This window comes from Rattus norvegicus, chromosome 7, assembly GCF_021556685.1.
Source record: "Rattus norvegicus strain SHRSP/BbbUtx chromosome 7, alternate assembly SHRSP_T2T, whole genome shotgun sequence".
Lineage (NCBI taxonomy): Eukaryota > Metazoa > Chordata > Mammalia > Rodentia > Muridae > Rattus > Rattus norvegicus.
In genome coordinates, this window is record NC_141540.1 from 76,754,270 (window position 1) to 76,771,567 (window position 17,298).

At 40.9% G+C, this 17,298-nt stretch overlaps 1 protein-coding gene across 12 annotated transcripts in view; it reads left to right on the plus strand.

The window, feature by feature from the left end:
* Positions 1-17,298, plus strand: part of Vps13b (vacuolar protein sorting 13 homolog B) — a 570,082-nt gene that overhangs the window by 505,541 nt on the left and 47,243 nt on the right. For all 12 annotated transcript variants that reach the window (XM_087557395.1, XM_087557397.1, XM_087557399.1 and 9 more), the window contains 8 exons: positions 3,459-3,614; positions 9,849-10,112; positions 10,603-10,686; positions 10,864-11,039; positions 11,517-11,687; positions 12,373-12,574; positions 13,495-13,683; positions 16,702-16,848. In XM_087557395.1, the coding sequence (XP_087413521.1) occupies positions 3,459-3,614; positions 9,849-10,112; positions 10,603-10,686; positions 10,864-11,039; positions 11,517-11,687; positions 12,373-12,574; positions 13,495-13,683; positions 16,702-16,848 (1,389 nt within the window). The remainder of the gene's footprint in view (positions 1-3,458; positions 3,615-9,848; positions 10,113-10,602; positions 10,687-10,863; positions 11,040-11,516; positions 11,688-12,372; positions 12,575-13,494; positions 13,684-16,701; positions 16,849-17,298) is intronic.

The window sequence follows — 17,298 nt, forward strand, 5'->3', positions numbered from 1 at the left end:
AGAAGAAAGTATATCCTTTTGTTTTAGGAGAGAATGTCCCATAAATATCGGCTAAGTCCATTTTGTTCATAACTTCTGTCGGTTAATCTGTCTATGTCTCTGTTTAATTTCTGTTTCCATGATGTCTCCATTGATCAGAGTGGGGTATTGTAATCTCCTACTATTATTGTGTGAGGTGCAGTGTGTGCTTTGAGCTTTAATGAGGTTTCTTTTACGTATGTAGGTGCCCTTGTATTTGGGGCATAGATATTTAGGATTGAGATTTCATCTTGGTGGATTTTTCCTTTGATGAATATGAAATGTCCTTCCTTATCTTATTTGATGACTTTTCATTGAAAATTGATTTTATTCGATATTAGAATGGCTACTCCAGCTTGCTTCTTCACAGCATTTGCTTGCAAAGTTGTTTTCCAGCCTTTTACTCTGAGGACGTGTCTGTCTTTGTCTCTGAGGTGTGTTTCCTATAGGCAGCAAAATGCTGGGTCCTCATTATGTATCCAGTTTGTTAATCTCTGTCTTTTTATTGGGGAATTGAGTCCATTGATGTTGAGAGATATTAAAGAATAGTGATTATTGCTTCCTGTTATCTTCGTATTTGTAAGTGAGATTATGTTTGTGTGCTTGTCTTCTCTTTGTTTTGTTGTAAAACAATTTCTTCCTTTCCCTAGTGTGTAGCTTCCCTTTTTGGGGGGTGGGGGGCTTTACCATTTATGATCCTTTGTAGGGCTGGATTTGTAGAAAAATATTGTGTAAATTTGGTTTTGTCATGGAATGTCTTGGTTTCTCCATTTACGTTAATTGAGAGTTTTGCTGGATACAGTAACCTGGGCTAGCATTTGTGTTCTCTTAGGGTCTGTATGACATCTGTCCAGGATCTTCTGGCTTTCATAGTCTCTGGTGAGAAGTCTGGTATAATTCTGATAGGTCTGCCTTCATATGTTACTTGACCTTTTTCCCTTACTGCTTTTAATATTCTTTGTTTGTTTTGTGCATTTGGTGTTTTGACTATTATGTGACAGGAGGAGTTTCTTTTCTGGTCCAATCTATTTGGAGTTCTGTAGGCTTCTTGTATGTTTATGGGCATCTCTTTCTTTAGGTTAGGGAAGTTTTCTTCTATGATTTTGTTGAAGATATTTACTGGTCCTTTGAGCTGGGAGTCTTCATTCTCTTCTATACCTATTATCCTTAGGTTTAATCTTCTCATTGTGTCCTGGATTTCCTGTATGTTTTGGGTTAGGAGCTTTTTCCATTTTACATTATCTTTGACAGTTGTGTCGATGATTTCTATGGAATCTTCTGTTCCTGAGATTCTCTCTTCTATCTCTTGTATTCTGTTGGTGATGCTTATATCTATGGCTCCTTGTCTCTTCCTTTGGTTTTCTATATCCTTTGTGCTTTCTTTATTGTTTCTATTTCCATTTTCAGTTCCTTCACCTGTTTGGTTGTGTTTTCCTGTAATTCTTTCAGGGGTTTTTGTGTTTCCTCTCCAAGGGCTTCTACTTGTTTTCTTGGGTTTTCCTGCATTTCTCTATGGGAGTTCTTTATGTCTTTCTTAAAATCCTCCATCATCATGATGAAATGTGATTTTAAGTCTAGATTTTGCTTTTCTGGTGTGTTTGGATATTCAGTGTTTGCTTTCGTGGGAGAATTGGTCTCTGATGATGCCATGTAGTCTTGGTTTCTGTTGCTTGGGTTCCTGTGCTTGCCTCTTGCCCTCAGGTTGTCTCTGGTGTTACTTTGTTCTGCTATTTCTTACAGTGGCTTGACTGTCTTATAGGCCTGTGTGTCAGGTTGCTGTAGACCTGTTTTCCTCCTTTCTTTCAGCCAGTTATGGAAACAGAGTGTTCTCCTTTCAGGTGTGTAGTCGTTCCTGTCTACTGGTCTTCAGTTGTTCCTATGGGCATGTGTCCTGAGTCCACCAGGCACGTCACTTGGAGCAGAATATTTGGTCTTACCTCTGGTCTCGGGCCTGAAGTCGCTCCTCAGGCTTGGGTTTCAGCTCTCCGTGAGGGCAACTACCAGAAGGGCCTGCCCCTCCTTCTCCTGGGTCCCTGCGCATAGGGGGCCCAGATGGCCCTAGGCATTTTCCTCTAGAGTCAGAAATGTGGGCAGAGAGTAGTCTCCTCTGGTTTCCCAGGCGTGTCTGCCCCTCTGAAGGTCTAGCTCTCCCTCCCCTGGGATTTGGTTGCCGGGAGCTGTTTGACCGGGTCGTTCGGATCTGAGTGCATCCGAGCACAGTCTGGACGCAGGGCTCCTGCAGCTTGACTGCTCCCATCTTCCTGTTCCCAGAGGCCCTATACAGTTTCCTCTTGGGCCAGGAATGTGGGCAAAGGTGCGCAGAAGAGGCAGTCTCTCCTGCCCTGCAGTCTCAGGATTGCCCACATGTCTTGGCTGACCTTGGGAAATTTTCAAGCTGAAGCATGTCAAGGCTCTTCCAGAAGCTGAAATTGAAAGAAAGAAAAAATGTGCTTCCATGAAAACTTTCATCTTGAGGATAATACCATGTCTACCTTTAATGCATCTTCATAGATCTGTAACCCTGTGAATGTTTTCAGTCACTGAGTCTGTGGTTGGTAGTGTTTCTTCACCTTTAGTTAGGTGAACTAAAAAATGGAGTGAAAAGCCTTGCATTCTGTATCATATAAACCCTTAAAAAGTTTGACTTTTCATATACTTCCTAAGCATATCAAATATTGTTTATATATTTTAGAAAGAAATATTAATTCCCATGTATTTAATATGCCTGAAGTTAAGCTGATTTTCATAGGGTAATTTGGTGATTACTAGCTAAAGGAAACTCAGGATTGACAACAGTCTCAATACTGTATAAGTAACTCAGGATTGACAACAGTCTCAATACTATATGAGTAAATGAGACTATGCACCCAGAGATTAAGTTGGTAAGTTACAGTAATCATATAATACAAAAAATAAAAAAGCCAAAGACATTTATCTCATGTCAAAATATTGAGTGTATTTCTGATTTAATAATGTGATCTCATAAGAGATATATTAAGTGAATTTTGTCTTCTATGTTTTTTCAAAGAGTAAAATATTCAAGTATTAGTAATTTAGAGTAAAAAAAAAAAATAGTGCTATGAGCAGACGTAAGCTGGATATGCTATCAGGCAAGACCAATGTTCTTTGATCTCACACTTAAACCTCCTGTCCTCCAAATGAATGAAACGGCTTTTCCTCCTCAAATGTTCAGCAGACCTTTTGCCATTTGATAGAACCGTTATTTCAAACTGTGATGTGGAAAGCAACATTGACTCTGTGGCACATGTGCTATTCTTAGCCTGTGAACTGAGCTGGAAGCTGATGAGTAATGCAGGTTAGAGAGAAAACACATGCTAGAGATTACAAATCGCAAAGTCTTCCAGCAACAGACTTTCTGTTCAGGACTAGAGTTTTGTTGGCATGTTTGGCATTGTGATGATTATTGTTTTTCTTTCCAGCTGTTACACATCTGTATTGAAGGCTGGGGCAACTGGCGTTGGTCAGAGCCCTTCGTTGTGGATCACACCGGTACATTTATTAGGACGATTCAGTACAAAGGTCGAACTGCTTCACTCATCATCAAAGTTCGGCCGCTCAGCGGAGTGCAAAAACAGGTGAGTCTCCTTGTATTCATGACCCAGACATCTCCTGAATCTTTGTGTAATGGGCATGACCCTTAAATGTGAGCAAGTGACACGGAACATGGAACGGTGGTCATGTCTACCTGCCCTCTGACAGCGTGCACATGAATACTCAGTGCTGGTGATGAGGTTGAGGATGGCGCCTTCAGTCCCTTTGTGCCTCATCCTTTACAGGAGCTGCTAACGAGCAGTAAAGTTTACTGATTTTGGTTCCACCTTTTCTCTCTGTCACCACCTGCCTTCTGGTAGAGGTGCTAATGAGCTGTGAAATAGCCAAAGGCCTTTCCTGAGAAGGAAAAGAAGCAAAGAGTAGTAGAGGCTCTTGGATAACCCACCAGTAGATAACCAAGAGTTGCTTCTCATGCATGTGCACACAAGAATAATGTGTGTGAAAGTGTTGGGATAGTCTCCTGTGACAGACTGAGCCTGCGCTCCAACAAGCTTTGCTTTTCCTAAAAGTTAATATTAACTGCAGTAAAAATTCACTGCAGTCTAACTCTTGGCATATAAAACCTCAGCTCTCAGCACATATTTTTACGTATTTTATAAAACTTCCTTTTGGCTGTTTTTGAAGTTCTAAGACTTCGAAGGGGGAAAAGTATCTGACACTTTTTTTCTGTGTTCTTAAGATGTGAAAATGTGGTTTCTAAAAGATGTTTTCGAAGCATGCAGCATATGACAAAAGTAGAAAGGAAAAAAAGGAAGTATTAAAAATCTGAAGACTGGATTTGTTGTAAGGGTTTTAACATACACGTTTGCATCTGGGTTGTAACAAGCAAAGCAGAGACTATATGAACTGACGGCATGACAGGAGCAGCCTTCCTCCTGGGAGGGGCACCTCTCATGGAGCAGCAACTGGCCAGAGGGAGAGTAGGCCCCACCTACCGTACATCCTTGATTAGACCTAAGTCTAATCAGGGATCTGAACTCATAGTTCTCATTGCCATGGAAAACAGCAGTGGAAAGAGAACTTACAGCAGAGGAAGACAGGAAGCAGGGGAAACAGTGTCCTGATAAACTCACCACCCCTCAGAGTTCTGCCCATACAAGAGCAGGGTAAAATGCCACATACCAAGAGGGCGACACAGTCTTTGTTCTCAAGTTGCAAATTCATGTAAACCCTGGCCTGTATACTACTGGCAGTAAGTGTGAAGGGAATTTAGGGGCCTCATTGAAAAGATAGTGCTTCATCAAGTTTTTGGAAAATATTTAGAATTTGGATTAAGACAAGATACTCCAAACATTGTCAAATAGACAAAGACATAGACATGAAACAAATGAGTCTTTCTGAAAGATATATGAGCGGTCCTACCTGTGGTATGAAGAAGTCTAAGGCTAGAGCTCCTGTCTGCCCTGAGCTCTTAGTGGTTGTACCCTTGCATGATAAATGTATACCCATCCTCTACTCTATCCCTTGTGGCCATCTAGAAGTACATCACCTTCCCATATCCTAGCATGTCTGAGAAATGGCCCCTCAGCCGTGTTTGAATCCCTCATGCCTAGTAACCCTTTCTTGTTGTTGCTATCTACCAGCTACTAGGACATTTATTTCTGAAACTGGATACAAGTCTTTTGACCATTCCACCAAGCTTTTGCTGCTGTTCATAACTGTCAGACATACACAACAAGTACACAGTTTACTGGGGGGGAGGGACTCTGCAAGCCTCCGTACGTAGCCCCTTATTCTATAAGGCACAGACAGCAAAAACATGCTCAGAAGGCTGTGTTACTACATCCACATATGAATATATGTATATATATTCACATAAACACGTGTACATAATAAAGAAAAAGAGGCTACCAGTTTGAGAGTTGGGATGGGACATGGGAGAAGTTAAAGGAAAGGGGAATTGATGTAGTTAGATTTCAATTAAAAGTATATTTAGATAGATAGATAGATAGATAGATAGATAGATAGATAGATAGATAGATAGATAGATAGATAGGGAAAAAAAAGAAAGCCTTTCAGCTTGGAAAGAGAGAGTCTCCCAAATCCCAAGATTGTAACAGTACACCAAATATAAAGAAAGAAGTTTTTAAAGTCTTATCAGTTTTCCCTCTTTTGTGTGCTTCCCACTCATATACACAAGCAATATTTTTTTCAATTAGATCTCATTTAATTTCTATATCCATGATAATTTAGTATTCAGATCTGGTGGTGGTATGGAACATACAAAATACAAGATCTTTTTTCAGCTGATGAAGTTAGAAAGAAAGAAATTAACCAAGTTTTGCCTCATTCTTGTCTTGGCCTCTTTCCTTCTCTCCCACCTAGATTTAGTAGTTGGCAATAAACAGCAAATGCCTAATTACTGAGCCTCAGAGGATGCTGGTCCCTGGTGAGCTTTAGACACATTGATATGCCCCTGACAAAGGAGAGTTGTCCAGAACACTCTCTAACAGCGATACTTGGTCTGCCTTTCTTACATCATTTCTCCTGATTGAATGGAAACTGGCTATGAACCATTTCCCGAGATCTTATGTGCTGTGCAACTACTCACGCACCCATGTTTGCTTCCTGTCTCTTCCCTGAAGGATGTCCTGCCAGTCTAAAGGCTCAAATGCATGTACTCGTGCATTTCTGTACATATACTTTTAATCTCAGTTAAGATACCATTTTCCAGTGCATCTGGCATCTGGAGTTGCTCTTTCCTATCTCTGCTCTTCTTGGCACTGATCTAATAACAGCTTTGAAACCTGCTAAGTAAAATCATATGCAGAAATCTTCCGTATGCATCTTTGTGGCTTTGGGGAAAGAGAAAAATTAGTGTGAAACCTGGAAATGTGTATTAAAGAGAAACACTACATTTAAAAAAAATTAAATAGCTGTCTTCAACTGATAAATTAATCTTGAAGTTCTAACCATAATTTGCAAAATAAAGGCACTGTAGGTTGCCCAGTTTGAAGAAAAGCAGACAGCTTTGCTGTGTCCAGTTCCCTGAAAGAACATCCTTCCAGTGAGTGGCCATTTTGGATTTCCCTTTATCCAAGTTGTCTTCCTCCCTGGACATTTTAAAGGATTTTCCCTTTTATCAAATTTGAAAACCTATTTAACAAGCTTTTTTACTTTAAAATGAAACTATAAAAACCCACCAAGAGGATCTTTGTCTTTAAAAGCAGTGAGTCCCAGATGGTTGCAAAGATGTTGTGGTTTTTGTGAGAGAGCCAAATTCTCTCCTTTCTGCTGGGATACAGAGGTTGTGAAGGAAGCTTCATGCGTACATATTGCCAAGCTTGGATCTATTAAGAGTAAGCCAGCTAGATAATATTAACCTTGGAGTCTTTGAATGTTTACTTAAAAGTAGGTGCTACTATGGCATCAAAAGATGCACTACCACAGTGCCTAGTAATCCCCAGCATATGTTAAGGAAACATTTGCCCATTGATTTAGGGCTCATGGTTGAACTTTATGGTTTGTTTTTGTGAAAGCATAGTTCTAAAACATTATAATGGCTAGCATCTAGGGGAAGTGTAACAGTGACGAGCAGCTTGTTTTACAGATGTGCGTCTAAAGAATTAAAGCATAATTCTGACGCAAATGTTTAAGGAAATGTTGGAGGTTGGAGAGATGCTTAAAATGCTTAATAACTTCAGCTTCAGGGGACTCAAAGCTCTCTAGACTCTACAGGTACCTGCACACATGTGAACCAAAGAGACTGCAGCACTCATACAGCATCAATAAAATCAATAAGTAATTTTTTAAGAATAACATGCCAAGTCCTTGTACTCCAAAATATTCGGAGTCTTATTCTAGGGGCTTGTTCTGAACACATAATAATTCATCAAATATAACTATTCATGGAGCTGGAGAAGATGACTCAGGAGTTAAGGTCTTCCAGAGGATCTGAGTTTAGTTCCCAGAGTGGCTCACAACCGTCTGTCAGTCCAGCTCCAGGTGATCCACACTCTTTATGGCCTCCACCTTTTATCATGGACACACCCACATGCTTATAAATAAAAATCTAACTTCCTAGTCTCAAGATGGCTACATAGTCTCAGCATATGCTCTTACAAGACTTAGTGACAGATGCAGAGGGACTTTGTAAGTCCTGGGTTATCTCCCTGACCATTGCAGAGTGAAATCCTCATATAAAAAACAAAACTCCATGTTTACCCTAGGCCTTGGCAACAGGAGAAGGAAATCACCTTTTATCACCTGTTGGACAGCTGAGGGCCATGGGAGGTATCTGGGTATCTTTGATAAAGGAAAAAAGACAGGCTATGAAATGAGAAAGGAACCAGAGGTGCTTGGCAAGTTTGTGTTCCTCTTTTTCTTGTAAAATCTAAGTTTATGAATAGGTATTAGGTTTTTAGGACACAGCTTATTGGGGCTTTCTTCAGTATAGACTATGGCGGCCTGGCAAGCTACTCAATACCTGCATACCCGTGTTCTTGTCTTACCTGCTAAGTTAGAGTTCTCTGTCAAAACAGAGCCGAAAATAATATGAAAGAATCAGTTGATTAGTTGTTCGATTGATTAATTGATTATAAATCAGTTCCCATTACTTATGGAAACAGAAGTCCCAAGATCTGCAGTCAGCAAGTGTCAATGTGCTGTTCCAGTCTGACCCTGAATCCTTAGAACCAGCAGAGCTGCGAAAGCTAGCGAGTTTCCATTTGAATGAGATGGCTAGGATCAGTGTCCCTGCTCAGTCAGCAAATACATGCCCTCCTACTTAGCTCTGGTCCCATTGACTGCTTGATGCCCTTATATTGAAGGAGGGACAGTCTTCTCTACTTAGTGTGCCTGTTCACATGGTAATGTCATCTGGAAATGTCCAGGATGAATACCATTTGACTAAATGCCTAGGCAGTCAATGTACAGACAAGTTGATACATTAAAATTGATTATCATATGCTTAGACCCATAATAATAATATGTGTATTACTGATATTATTTTATAATCTGAAAAGCATCACAAATAAAGAATATAGCTTGTAAAAGTATTATATTTTAGAGACCGGGATAATAGTTGAGTGATAGTGCATTTGCCTGAGATGTGTAAAGCCCAGGATTCAATCTATAAAACTATAAAATAGGAAGTTCTGTTTTCCTTAGTCCTGGTGAATATTCATATTACAGAAGGATTTTCTTCCTAAAATATTAACTGTGCAAGAATGGATTTTAAAAATATCTTTCCAATTTCAATCAACTCAAGAAAAATATTTCTTACTTCCTCCTATGGCTTATATTCTTAGCTGGTTGCAAAATTAGATAACCCATGGGTTTAGTGGAAGCTTCTATGTGTTTATTTTTAAAGTTGTATAGTTCTACAATGTAGAAAAGCAAAATACTATTCTGTATTTCAATCAAAGCTCATTTGTATTAGTTTCCACCAAGATCTCTTAGCAGATAAGAGTAGCTCTTGGAGAGCAGCCTCTGGGAGCACATTGCTGTCAGCTGCTCTCACACTACAGAGGGAGTGCCTGCTTTCACTTCTCATGTGTGGCAGCTTCCGTATCAGGTGTCAGCGTTGACCACCATTTCCTGGCCAGTCACCTCTCAAGATATGAGCAAAGAACTTACTATAGGATCCACTTTATATCCCTTCTCCTGCCTTTTCCCTTGCTTCTCACTGAGTCTACTTACGGTAATTGGTAGGCTTGAGCCTCCACCCTGTCTGTCAGGTGAGCTATGTACTGACATGCTTCCACAACGTTTAATGCACAAGTCCTTAGCTCAGTCATCTTTCTCAAGCACCTCCCCATTTCCAGCTGCTCCCTGGTTCCAAGCCTATATGTCTCCTCTTTAAATATCATCAACTGTATATGAACAGAACAAAATTCATTTCTTCTTTTTTTTAAAGATTTATTTATTTATTATATGTAAGTATATTGTAGCTGTCTTCACACACCAGAAGAGGGCATCAGATCTCATATCAGATGGTTGTGAGCCACCATGTGGTTGCTGGGATTGAACTCAGGACCTCTGGAAGAGCAGTCAGTGCTCTTAACTGCTGAGCCATCTCTCCAGCCCCTTTTTTCTTTTTTCTTTTTTTCGGAGCTGGGGACCGAACCCAGGGTCTTGCGCTTGCTAGGCAACGCTCTACCACTGAGCTAAATCCCCAACCCCCTCATTTCTTCTTTAAAGACTCCTTACACTGTCTTACTAAACTGTTGACTTCATCTGTAATGAAGGAAAACATATTTCTGGTTAATGACATCCAAATTGGTGAACTTTTGGTCTATTTATATGTCATCCTTTAGATTATCATCTGTGGAAGACAGATCATCTGTAGTTATTTGTCTCAGAGCATAGAACTGAAAGTGGTTCAGCATTACATCGGTCAAGATGGACAAGCTGTAGTTCGAGAACACTTTGACTGCCTCACAGCCAAACAGAAGCTGCCTTCGTACATATTAGAAAACAGCGAACTGACAGAGCTGTGTGTAAAGGCTAAAGGAGATGAGGACTGGTCAAGAGATGTGTGCCTGGAACCCAAAGCCCCTGAGTATAGCACTGTCATCCAGGTATGAGAGCTCCTGACCGCAGAATGGAGTGACATTGAAAACGGAAATGTTCTCACTGTTCTTTACTTTTTGTAGTCCATACTTTGTAATCAAATTAAAATTGGTATGTGCAGAGAGTGGAATCTAAAACAGCAAAGACAGACTGGAATGCCTCGGCAGTGTCTGCAGAGGTGGACTGGGCTCCTGACCTCCCCACTGGAGGACCTTGGTGATGATGCGATGCTTTCATCGCTATCTGAAGCTTCACCACCTTTATTTTCATCCATTTAAGAACCGGATCTCTTCATTCCCCACTGTCCACGTGCACACTTCTTCACCTTTGCAGGAGGAGCCCTTTTCATTAGAAAGTCTGGTTTTGCTTCCTTGGTTTTCCTAGAGGCTTTTCCCATAACTGTAAACTTCTTTCATCGTCTAAGCTGATACTCGGTCTGTTTTGCTTAATTATCAGGCTGTTTAGGATCTTACAGGACCTTTCCTATCTCATGTGCAGGTGCCTACTTCAAACAGCTCCATTATTTATGTTTGGTGCACAGTTTTGACTTTGGAACCCAACTCTCAAGTTCAACAGCGAATGGTGAGTGCTTTCCCAATCCTGAAACATGGTGTACGACACTGACCTTTCCCCTTCTCAAATAAATAAGGTCAGAGTGACCCGGGGAGGAGATTTATTACACGTGTGTTTGTGCATCAAACAGCTGGAATACTGCAGCAAAGCAAATATGGAAGTCATTCTGTCCTTTTGTTTTTATAGATCGTGTTCAGCCCTCTCTTTATCGTGAGAAGTCATCTTCCAGACCCCATTATTACACACTTGGAGAAAAGAAGTCTGGGTTTGAGAGAGACACAGATTATTCCGGGAAGAGGGCAGGAAAATCCACTGCACAGTGTTGAACCTGACCTTGTACATCACCTGACATTTCAAGCACGGTATGAGCAAAGTGGATTTTCAGAAGAAGTAAAAAGTAGCCTCAAGCTATTCTGGGTACATGGGTGCAGCCTTACTTACGTTCTGATCTGAGAAAAATGTTACATATAAAACCCCTCTGCCTCACCTTCTGTTCTTACCCATGGATTTACATGGAATCCAGCCCTTTTCATTAAACTTATAAACAACCAAGTGGAATCATAAAAATGTAATTTAATGTAGATTTTATTGACACCTTCCTGCAGAGAAGAGATGATTAGAGATGTCACCCAAGCATGAGTAGGTGGGAGGAAGAGCCAGGGCACAGATCATCTAAAAGCTATGTCATAAATCTCCAATCACAAAACAGAAAGCGGAGAGGAAGGGAAGGGGGGAGAGCACCCCACAGAACAGGATCAATCTAACTACATTTCTAGTTCGATTTTTTTTATAAAATATAGAACACTTACAAAATCTGTTAATGTTTTCTCTTTTCCTAGAGAAGAATATGATCCTTCAGATTGTGCTGTCCCCATATCAACAGCCCTCATTAAGCAAATAACCACCAAGATACAACCTGGAAGCACAGTTAACGAGATGCTTGATGAGTTCTATGGGTCAGAAAAGTCCCACGAGCCCACTTGGCCTTACAGTCAGAAAGATTCTGACAGGTGACATTCTTCATGAATTTTCTACATGTACTTCTAAACATTAAGAAAAACGCCATCCACAGGGCACGCGCTTGCTATTGAGACTTTTTGTTGCTGACAAGATGCTGAGCGCCACACCTGGCAGGAGGAAAGACTTGTTCTCAGAGTTTCTGAGCCTTCAGTCCACTGGGGGGAGGGGGAGGGGGAGGGCCAGCATGCTTCACAGAGCACAGCAGCTCCTTTCAGGACAGCCAGTGTGCAGAAGGAAAATGCTTCCCTCTTAGCTTTCCCTGTTCTGATGCTCACATTCAGAATAAATTCACTCTTGAAACATCTTCATCAGTGTACCCAGAAGTGTGTTTTGCTGGGAGTCCCATATGTGGTCATCAGTCTGGCCAAGCGCATACTTTGATTAACCATTATGCTAGATAGAGTAAACGCCATGGAGCAGGGCCTTTGGGTGCATCTGAGGTCATCGAGGTTGGTTTAGCTTTACGGGTATTTTTACTGATAGAGTAAAGCATCATTGCATGGAAAGCTTCTTTCTCCTGCTTGCAAATGCAACACTGGGTGAGTCTGGTGTGCAGTGGTATCCTGCACAGTGGCATCCCGGGGGAACATTGTGTGTCTGAATGCTGAAACATACCTCATAAATCCTGAGCTCAGCATATTTCTGTGAGTCACCCGGTTATGTTCTCTGGAACAGGAATGAGCAGCTGAGTCAGTGGGATAGCCCAATGCGCGTCAGACTGTCAATGTGGAAACCGTATGTTAGGACACTGCTGATAGAACTGCTACCTTGGGCCCTGCTCATCAATCAATCCAAGTGGGACCTCTGGCTGTTTGAAGGAGAAAAGATTGTTCTACAGGTTCCTGCTGGCAAAATTATTATTCCTCCTAATTTTCAGGTAACATAACTTAAAACTAGCGTATTTTTTCTCTGAGTGACTAGATTGTATTCTGAGGTCACACTTACATCTGAGCAGGATGGATTCCTTATGGAAAACTGACCTGGTAGGTGCATACATAAAGGGTATGGAATGTTCTTTGATATTTAAATATTTTTCAGATGTGTTTTCTCCTCATCAGCAGTTGTACTCCTGGCTAAATCATCATTACATTTGATGACACGTACTACTTACATTCCCGTCGTGTACAGATATCTGACAGGCAGAGCAGCTGTATTAAACACTCATCCACCCTCCAGCCTTTGCCTCTGTAGCTGTACTTGGATGTGCATAATTGTTAATTACAACACCCGAGAATCATTAGTGACGTGGGTGGAAGACTCTAAGTACAAACTAAAAGTTTACAGAAAGACTTCATGGTCTGCCACCAGAGACTTTATAAGGCTAACCCATTTCAAGAAGCAATATAAATTTATAAGAAAATCTTCAAAACATATTTCCTAGTAGAGAACATTTCAGAGGTCCCAGTTTATAAGCATCTTTATTCAATTGCATTTTTCCTATTCTTGAAGTGATCTGATGCAGTTGCCTTGTGGAATTGGCATGCTGACCTGCTTAGGCTCTATATTGCATACCATTCTGATGCAGATTAAGATGAGACCTTTCAGTTTGTAAGTCTTTGGACTTAAGTCCTGGGGTAGTCACAGCTTGAGTTTGATTTTTTTTTTCCCTCTTCCTTGAACTTGAATATCACTGTGAATCAAAAGGATTTTGGAAACCAAAATAAAATACTTGGTGTCATTACCAAAATAAAACTACAGGGGACTATTTGGTTGTCTTAATAGATCTACAGTATATTTTTTTAATCGTAGAGATATGGAAGGGTTGAAAAAAATACAATTGAGGCATTGTTTTTCCAGGAAGCTTTTCAAATTGGAATTTACTGGGCAAATACAAACACTGTGCACAAGTCACTGGCAATTAAACTGGTCCATAATCTGACGTCTCCAAAGTGGAAAGATGGCGGTAATGGTGAGGTAGTGACCCTGGATGAAGAAGCATTTGTTGATGCTGAAATCAGACTTGGTGCTTTCCCAGGACATCAGAAGGTAAGGTCCATGTGGACGTGGTTCAGGGGAGATCGTGTGCTGTGCTCTTAGAGTGTTTCAAGTATGTCTCCCTCCCCTTTCAAGTTCCTTTCTGGTGTTACTTATTCTAAATACTTTAACAATGAGATACTTGTTTTCTTAACTTGCTAGACTTGTATTTGACAGGGGAATTTTTTTCCCTTTACTACTGGTAAAACGTGGGCTACATAATTTATCCAGGAATGGTTCCATTTCAGAGCTGTCACCAGTCACTTGATTTATAGTAGGGGGAGTGGACTTATTCCCAAGACTCACAAACTGTCTTTGGCCTTCTCCTTCAGAACAGGAAGTAGGGTATCTAACACTGAGCATTGAGGTCAAAGACAACAGGAATTGTTATCTTGGTGGAAAGGGTATCCTGATCAAGGTGATAGGACTAATCTGATTCTCTTATGGAATCAATGTTACAAGAAATAATCATATTCTTCAATGCACGATTGAGAGGTTTAGAAAATGTGTTTTGATCATATTCATCCCCTTCTGTGCACAACCAATTTTGTGTCCTTTAAAAAAAAAAAACATGATCAATTTTTGCTGTCAAAATAGTATTTGATATGTGGTCTTCCACTGGCTCCAGGATAACTTATAGTGAGGGGTGCGGGTTCCACTCTTCCCAAACACTGTCTCTCTCCCAGCAGCTAAAACTTGTCACTAGTTCTACCAGTAGGGATAGGATTCCACATCCAACTTCCCTCTCCATACGGGCCTTTGGTCTGCCTAGTAGTGCATAGATGTTTGGTGTGCTGCTGTGGGTTCATGTGTCAGTGCAGCTGCCGTGCAGTGTCTGTCTGTTTCATCTACTGCCCCTGGCAACTTATACTCGAACTACCCCCTCTGAGCCTTGGGAAGTGATACCATACATACCCCTGCAGGGCTAAGCATTATGCAGTCTTTCTGGACCTTGATCAGTCCTGGGCCTCTGTGTTAACCAGCATCCACTGCAAATAGAAGCTTCTCAAATACGGGTTGAAAGAAACGTTAATCCAAAGAGGGGAGGGAATACTGGAAGAATTAGAAGTAGCAGAGGTGGGCCTGCCCCTTGCTTTTAGAGTTGTGGGTACCAAGAAGCAAATGGCATGTGCTTCTCAGCATAAACCTAAAACCAATACAAGCCAATTAGCTGAGTAATACAGAACTGTATATCACAGACTCACATCAGTCTATGTTACTTTATCATCATTCTGTCAGCCACCCTCAGTGGGAGAACAGAGGGAATAACTTACCAGCGCAGCAGCATTCAAAATGGCCTTTCTCTTTGGGGAGAAGTTAGGTTTTTGTTGAGGACCTTTAAAAGAGTCTATTGAAAAAAGTTAGGAATGCTTATGTCACTTTTTAAAAAATTAAATTTTCTTGAAACGAGAAGTTCACCTTTGCCAATATTCAGGACTGGTATTACTTTGCTCAAAGCTGACTGAGCAACACGTGTTGCTGCTGCTGACCAAAGTACTGGAGGTTTATACACGGGCAGGAGCCATCCAAACACCCAGGACACCTAGCGTCTCAAAAGTGGTCACAGCAGGCATTCAATAAATGTTTGTGTGTGAACAGAAGAAAGGGAAATGAAGAGGGAGGGAGGAGAGGAGAGGAAGAACAGAAAAGATGGAAAGAGGGAAGGAAGGAAGGGAAGGGCAAACTATAGAAAAATTCTTAAACATTTTAGGCTCAGGCCTCCTTTATACTCTTAAAAATATTGGGTTTCATCAATTTTTATCATATCAGAAAAGAAACTATTACTTTTTAAAAATATATAAGGGCTTCAATATATTCCACTAGCCAAAAGAACATGGCATCGTATATTCTATTGCCTCTAGGAAATACCAGTGTATACCTATGAAGAAGTTAAAATACAAATATAAATAGTACGTTATTATTAATATATGGTTGACCTTGGGACTCCAGATGCAGACACCACACATATTTCCCACCGTCCCTGGAGAATGCTGTCCTGAGGGCTGCCTCTAACTGTGAGCCAGTAATGCTCTAAGACAATGACATGCTATTCATCACAATAAGAACAGAGCCACATCCCCTGACTACATGGGCTCCACCTTTTCCTGTGTCTTGGCCAAGCTGCTTTCCTCGACTGTGCGATGGAAAGAATATTTATTGACTACCTTTTGTAGGTCGTGTGAGGACTGGGAAGTTTAATATGTATAAAATACTTCAAACACATTGGAAACACAATATAAAGTTATGTGAGGGTCAATATTTTTTTCTTTCTTGCTACTTTTGTATGAAACTTCTCCAAACTCTCCTTGATGCGAGCTAGGTATTTTGAGGGTTGCTGCTAGAATTAACCTGAGGTAGAGGAATGCTAGGTAGAATCCTGTTGAATAAGACCTGTGGTGTTTGTTTACATATAAATGATTTGTAAATACTATTTGAGATAACTGTGAAATAATCTGAAGCAAGTCATTGTTCCATCACTACATGGTGGCAGCGTCAGTAATCCCTTTGCTAAAGGGCCCTGTTGCAAATATTGGCCTCTTAATTGACCAACACATTTCTGAAAACCAGAAAGAAGTACTTTTAAAAATATCCCTCCAAAAATGCAGAACAGGTACTGTCCCAGGCAAATCCCTAAAGACAACCCTCTAAGAGTGGTTGAGGCCAGGAGCTGGAGAGATAGCTGTTCTTCCAACAGACCTGGGTTTAACTCCCAGCACCCACATGGCAGCTCACAACTGTCTGCAACTCCAGTTCCAGGGGACCTGACACCCTTAGACACGTATGCAGTCAAAACACCAATGCACATAAATAAAATGAATACATTCAAGAAAATAGTTGATGCTAGGTACAATGCCACACACCTGTAATCCCAGCACTTGAGAGATATAAAAGCACAGGGGTCCAGAAATTGGGGCCAGCTTGGGCAATAGTAAAATTCTGTCACAAAACAGAAAAAAAAAAAATAGTCAAGAATTCTTCATGTGTATCTTTGTGGTGTAAAAACTGTAGTCTTTCCAACTTGTCCCGCAGCTCTGTCAGTTCTGCATCTCCTCCATGGTGCAGCATGGCATACAAGTTATCCAGATTGAAGATAAGACTACAGTAATCAATAACACTCCGTATGAGATATTTTATAAGCCACACTTGTCTGTCTCCAACCCCTATTCTGGAAAGGAGGTGAGTAATCCATAGCTGTTTCTCTCAGTTCACTGTAAACACACCCAACCTTTCTTAGCCTGGGGCAAAGAAAATGCTAATACTAAATATAGAAATCTTATTTTGCTGAATTTAAAAACCATAGATGCAAGTTAAAGTAAGTGAGGTGCTGGCTGCCACAGCCCTGGAAAGTGCTAAACCAGCCCTCTCCAACAGTGTTTCTCAGCGACCACAGTGGCTCCTGAGTCTTGGTAGTAAGTGTGGGGCTGGTGCCTGAACTGAGCCATGGCTGTGAGTCACGGCAGTACTCACAGGACACATCACATCATGGCAACGTGTGCAGAAAACAAATCCAGGGATAGTCAGGACCTTTAGCATGGTTCTTTGTACAGTTAACATGAACATTCATATTTTAAGAAGGTAAAGAGAAGTGTTTTTCAAAACAATGTGCTACAGCTCTTTCTTGCTGTC